Source organism: Labrus bergylta, chromosome 22 (genome assembly GCF_963930695.1).
Source record: "Labrus bergylta chromosome 22, fLabBer1.1, whole genome shotgun sequence".
Lineage (NCBI taxonomy): Eukaryota > Metazoa > Chordata > Actinopteri > Labriformes > Labridae > Labrus > Labrus bergylta.
The window spans coordinates 19,715,017-19,721,359 of NC_089216.1; the positions used below are offsets into that span (position 1 = coordinate 19,715,017).

Here is a 6,343-nt window from a genome sequence, read left to right on the forward strand (position 1 = left end):
GATAATATATTTGTGAATCATTGACAATGATTAATTAAAACAACTTCTGATTATGATTTCACTTGTAAGACTTGGCCAGTGGCAGTAAAGTAAAATACAGCGAGTGAGTTAGAAGACTGAGCACCACTGATGACTTGAGAAGTAATGAAGGTGAGGTAAAGTCATTAAGCCCCCATCTGCCATCAGAGAAAGAAACAGAGGCGTAATGGGGGAAGATTGTGAGGATGTGTAACTTCAGTGCTGGTGTTTAATCTGTTTGACGACCCTGTTCATGTAAGAAGCTCTATTTCATACAATTGTAATTAATATATTTAAAATGACCACTAAACGTTTAACATTCCTGTTGCAGACCTCTATCAAACTCTCATTATAGGACAATGTAGACAGTCCTCAGTGTTTGTAGTGGATCCTGTTTTACTTAAAAACAATCACACGCTTCATCTCTGAGACTGACGTTATAGGCAGTCAGTGTCTCGGCCAACAAACATGCAGCAATGGCCTACAACATTTTCACTATGAGAATTCAGCTGCAATTTTAGAAACTATTTAAATTCAAAAACACACACTGAAGTCAAAGGAGGAACAAAGGAAATCAATCAATCAATCAGTCTTTATTTGTAAAGAGTCAATTCATAACAAATGTTGTCTCAAGGCACTTTACAAAAAGAGCAGGTCTAGACCGTATTTTATTTACAAAGATCCAACATTAATCCACCATGAGCACAAAACTAAGCAACATTTAACAAAGTTTAAGTGGCAAGAAAAAAGAGGCAGCAACCTTGAGTAGAACTAGACTCATATTGAACAACCATCTGCTGACTGCAATTTAAGAAAAGGGAGTCATGGGGCGCCAGTAGCCTAGTGGTTAGTCCGTGCAGACCATATGTTGAGGCTGTGGTGCTCCAAGATGGCCTGGGTTCAAGTCCGACCGTTGGATGTTATTCCCCTCTCTCTCTCTCTCTCTCTCCCTGATTTCTGACTCTATCCACTGTCCTATCTTTACAATAAAGGCTTAAAAAAACCCAAATAAACCTTTAACATACATGGGTCCATTTAAAGCTGACACAAATGCACCAACAGTGAACACACTACAGATACAAAAGAACACCAGAGAAACCTATAATGAGCTAATCTTTTGGAAATTAAGTTGATAAAAAATATGCTGATTTAAGTGGCATCTGTCCGAAACCTTGATTCTGGCCTTAAACTTGATAACTTCTGTGTTATCAGAGTTTATCCAAAGGATATTTTGTGACATCCAGTCTCTTACATCAGTTATGCAGTGAATGAGAATGATTGGATGCCATCTTATTGCATTCACATGGTTCATTGGACAGATAAACCTGTGTATCGGCAGCATAACAACGATAGGATGAGCATTGCATTGACAAAGAAAGGTGAGTCAGATCAAAAATGTATCCCCAACAGTTTGTTTGTGCTGTGGGGAGGATGTAGGAATCCTTAATAATCACAAAGAGGTTTCTATTTGATAATTATGAGGAATGAACAACGTGTTTTGCCTAGTGGTTTGCTCAGGTTCACTCTCGACATTATTTGAATTTGTTTTGTACTTCTAGCAACCACTTTGAAACACACCATCACATTAATTATAAAGCATCAGTTCCTATTTGTTCTATTTTAGCTGCAGTTGCAGGTGCTTCCTGAGTCTATCTGGTGCCTGAATAAATACAACTCTTGTTGTCTTCTCTGTTGGGGTCAGGCCTGAGTTTTCGCTCGGTTTTTGGATGAATAGTCACAGCCGAATAGATCAGGCTGTCTGCCCCGAGATTCTGTGAATAGAAGTTTTTTTCAGTCACTCTTCTCACATAAGAATACTAAATCGTTAACTTTCAAACAACTTTAGGTAAATGAAGCACAAGTTTCGGTAAAGCTAGTGACACATTAAACATTACCTCGTCCTGTTGTGGGTCCTGTTCTTCAATATGAGCTACATGAGGGAAACAATGTGTGGTAAACTTCGATGTACAACATGGCACAGCACTGTTTTGATGCAGTTTGTAGAATAGGATTATATGGTTTTGTCTGTCATATAGGTTAAATCAACTAAATACGATTACCTTTGTGAAGCCATTTGATTTTAACAGACAGACAAATGACGATCATCACCATGACAACCACCAAACTGACCAGGACCACGATCACCAGCTTTGTCATTTCATAATTCACTTCTACAAAAAAAAAAAATTAATTAGACACTGTACATTTGACTTTGAGTTGCTTGAGATTTGATTTATATTTAAATGGACCAAACAACGTGACAGGAAGGCAGGAAGAACACAAAATTTAAAGTATATCACAAGTTTTTTAAGGCCCATATCTTTAAGTTCTTAAAATTGTATCTAAAGTTAAGCTGATGCCATCAAAATCCTTTTTTTTCAGGGACTGCATCAATAAAAAGACAGACCAAACTTTGAAGGGAACTTACCTTGAACCTCTAAAAATGTTGCATCAACAATCAGTGGATATCTGCTCACATAATATCCACAAAAATAAAGTCCAGAGTCGGACAAATCCACTTGTTTGATGTTGAGGAAGACAGTGGAAATGTTTGATGCCATGTTGAATTTTCCATCTTTGAATCCACTGCAGAATGTAGCAGGTTCAAAAGACCTAAACATATGGGAGATGCAGCGAGGCTCACTTCTGTTCAGTCTGAACCAAATGATCTGTGTGTAAGTACTGGAAAAGTTGGAGCACTGCAGTGTGGCTTCATCACCAGACTGGACCTCCACAGTCTGAGACTTCAAACCTGAGACGGAGATCCAAACTGAAACAAACAGAAGTGTTAATTCTTAAGCTGACAAGATAGTAGGATTTCAAACTTTTTGTTTTATTTATTGTTTTAAAAGTAATGACTTCAGTCACAGGTGAGGAGTTAACCACTTACCGAGGCTGCAGAGAAGTGAAGCTGTTATCAAGATACAGTTCCTCATTGTGCTCTAGTTAGTGTGTGACTGAGGTCTCTCTTTATACAACAGACCTCCTGCAAGGAAGCATATATTGTGTCAAGTTAAAATGGCAGATAACCAGTCTGTGAAGGCAAGGTGTAACCAGTACAGGAAGGACTGAAGGCTGGAGGTGCTAGCACTGCTAACACCCAGCACAACACTTTCACATATTTTATGTGCAGACACAATCACATCGTGTTTAGCCATGTTTGTTTGTATTGTGCTTGATTTTGACAGTTTTTTAAACACTGGTTGACTTGTCCAAATTTAAATTTGCAATAATAAATGAACAGGAATATCAGTAGCTAGGATCAGACCTAGCTTAAAGAGACTTTCAACGTTTGGATCAGACATCAATAAGTCTTTAACAAAAGTAAAAAAAAAGGTTCAGTTTTAAAATAAGCCTAAGGGTGCTTTCAAAAGCTGGTTGTTGTGGTGTGAAGCTTTTTATTAATACACTCACAGCTGTACTGAGAAACTGGGTGCATGTGATAGTGGTACTGTAGATGCATGGGAACTGACTTTTGCAGTGGTCTTTATGTGGTGAACATGTACAGCTCAGAGCTTGGTGGTTTGGATGGTTTGATAAGATGAAATTCATTTCCTATTTTAATTGCTGTTGCTTGCAAGTCAGACACTAGTGCATAAGCATGCAACTGCAGGCCAGTCTTTTGGTGGTTGAGACCTCTGACAGACACAAAAAGCCCCCCCCCTTCTTAACTTTAACAACTAAATCTCGTACAGGCTGCCTGGATTTTTTTTAAACATTTTTTTTTACTCGAATAATGTCATACAATGTGCTATTGGTAAATGTTTTAGCTCCCCTTTCCCCACTTTTTGGTCTTTGTACTCCATGCCTCCCAACTTTACAATGGTGCACATGGACACTTCTCTGGGGTCCATCCACTTCACACATAAAAGGTTAGCATCCCAGATGCAGAGGATAGGGCCTTGTATACAGATAGAACACCAACTCTTCCCTGCCTGTGTGTCCCCCATGCAAATTCCTGCTGTCTTTTAATCAAGTTTCATTTTCAGCAAATCTAAAGCACAGTGCTGTTATGCAAAAAAGAAAATAGTACAAAGGACATCCATGTCTTTACTGGCTGTTGTAATCTTTGACCAAAGATTCAAACTTCAAAAGAAAAGAGAGAGTCGACAATGGTATCTGGAGAGAAACTCTATCCTTACAGTTTGAAACCAAACAGATTTGGAAAGTCTATCTGGTTGTTGAATAAAGAACATGTGTCTCCAGCTCGTTTTCAGCTGCAGGCCTTCTTCTGCTTTTTGCTTGTGAATGAAAACTCAGCGCTGCGTAAGTCACATCTTCAGAAGCCACATTCTGTAAATCAAACACGACATGAAAAGATAAATGAAGCAGAAAACGTAAAGAAATAGACTTCAGTCAAACTTACAGGCGCACTGTGGAGTTTTGGTAGAGAAATGTGAAAGTTGGAGAAGTGTACAGGTGGTATATGTTCATAACTCTTTACACAAACTCCTCAGAGTAACATTTGGTCCCTGTAACACTGTTTGAAGATAAAATGCTAAGCGGGAAGTCATGGTGGTGGGCCCGCAACATTGAAAACATAACTATCCTGGTAGCTTTTTTAGCTCCAAACAGGGTTCCATGGACCAATTTTTTCCTGGGTATAAAGTTTGTGTCTGTAGTTCAGAAAATATAAAAATTGTTTAACTTTTCAAACGTTCAAATTTCACTACAAAATCTACATAGTGCACCTTTAATCTAAGCCAAAAAATGTAATACCTCACTTTGCTGTGGATCCTGGTCCTCTTTACGCACTAAATGACAGAAGCAGAACATCCTGTCAATAAACTGCTGCTTCATATTACTGTTAACACTTTTTGGCTCACAGAAAGTTTTGCATTTGCAGTCCAAATGATAACACAACCTGTTTGAGGTTTTCTGATGAGTACAACCAGAGTAAAGATGACAGCAGAGAGGAAAACAACCAGAGCACCCAGGATCATATTCAGATAGTTGTCTCTACCAATGAATGCTTCTGCGAGAGAAATTATAAGACATGTCATTATTTTGGTTTGTAAAAATCTGTTTCCATCGATTAAAAAAAGGCAACAAAGAAATACCATCTTACCTTGAACTTTGAAGTACGTTGCACTTACAATAACTGAATTTCCTTCTGAGGTAAATCCACAGAAATAAAGTCCAGAGTGACTAAAATCCACCTGTTTCATCTTGAGAAACAGATGAGTGCTGTTGGATGTCACGTCAAAGCTGCTGTTTTGAAATTCACCATAGAAAGAAGCTTTCTTATCGGCGCTGGACAGAGAGGAGATTCTGCTGGTGTTGGATGTGCTGTTCAGTCTGAACCAGGTTATGTGCAAGGGGAAAAGGGTGAAATTGGTGCACAGCAGTGTGACTTCTTCACCAGGTTGAGCATCCACGGTGTGAAACTCAGACACTGAGACAGACAGCAGACCTGAACGGGGACAACATGAAAAACGATTTGTAGTTAACTGTAAGGAAGCTGAAAATGTTTGTACTAAAAGAAACAAAAAGAACAAACAGACTACTACTCAGTACTTACTGAAGAGTAAAGCTGCAATCAAGGTAAGGCTCATCATTGTACGTACAGTATGAATGCACGACTGAAATGTTTGTTACTCAACGGTGCCCCAGTGAAGGTGGGCTCAGTGTGAAGAGGCGGAGCGTCCTTTTGTCAATCCAGTTTCTCAGACTAACTTTGACAAAGATAGATCACATATTTTATTCCGTTTTTTAAATTTATTTTTTGCTTCATGTGTCAGTCCTCCAGTTAATCTCCCCAGCTTCACCGCTCTCCACACAGACAGTAAGAGACAGAAAGGAACACAAGATGATCCAACTACCTCAAGCTTACTAATCCCCAGTATCTGCAAAAATGCTGTTTTTTTTTTTTGCAGGACTTGCAGAGGCAGAACATACTGAACTGAAATACAATCCTGGAATCTTCTGAATAACGCCTGACGACTGTTTTGCTTTGTATTCATCTACATTACAGAAGTAATCTGCAACCAAAACTGTGTCTGTAGCATCAGATCAGTATGCAGCAGTCTTCTATAAATCTCAGTGGAGGGCTTTAATTGACCAATCAGAATAAATAATCCAAATAGCTGTACAGTGATGTATCAATCATAGCAGTTAAAATTGCACCTGCCAGATTTATGTGTGCAATGCTTAGTACATTGAGTTTTACATGACAGTGGAAATGAATGTGAACTTCACCTGCTGTGGTTTTGCTGCTGTCTGTCACCTCTTCTGAACATTCAGCCTTCAGCAGAGTGACTGCTTTGATATGAGGCCGTGCATGCGTCACCTTGCAACAGGCAAGAGAGAAGTGATTTGAGTCTGT

General features: G+C 38.9%; 1 protein-coding gene and 1 long non-coding RNA gene across 2 annotated transcripts; both read right to left on the minus strand.

Annotated features, from left to right (window-relative positions):
- Positions 1 to 591: 591 nt before the first annotated feature.
- On the minus strand, positions 592 to 2,954 carry LOC109978675 (uncharacterized). The gene is made up of 5 exons (XM_020627939.3): positions 2,909 to 2,954; positions 2,447 to 2,788; positions 2,079 to 2,189; positions 1,914 to 1,948; positions 592 to 1,790 (listed from the first exon to the last, which is right to left on the minus strand). Exons 1-5 carry the CDS (start codon positions 2,952 to 2,954, stop codon positions 1,668 to 1,670), a joined length of 657 nt encoding a protein of 218 aa, XP_020483595.2. The 3' UTR covers positions 592 to 1,667.
- A 1,891-nt stretch (positions 2,955 to 4,845) lies between these two features.
- Positions 4,846 to 5,611, minus strand: LOC136177457 (uncharacterized). The gene is made up of 3 exons (XR_010665076.1): positions 5,540 to 5,611; positions 5,087 to 5,431; positions 4,846 to 4,993 (listed from the first exon to the last, which is right to left on the minus strand). It is a non-coding gene; the product is annotated as an uncharacterized lncRNA (long non-coding RNA).
- Positions 5,612 to 6,343: the final 732 nt, after the last annotated feature.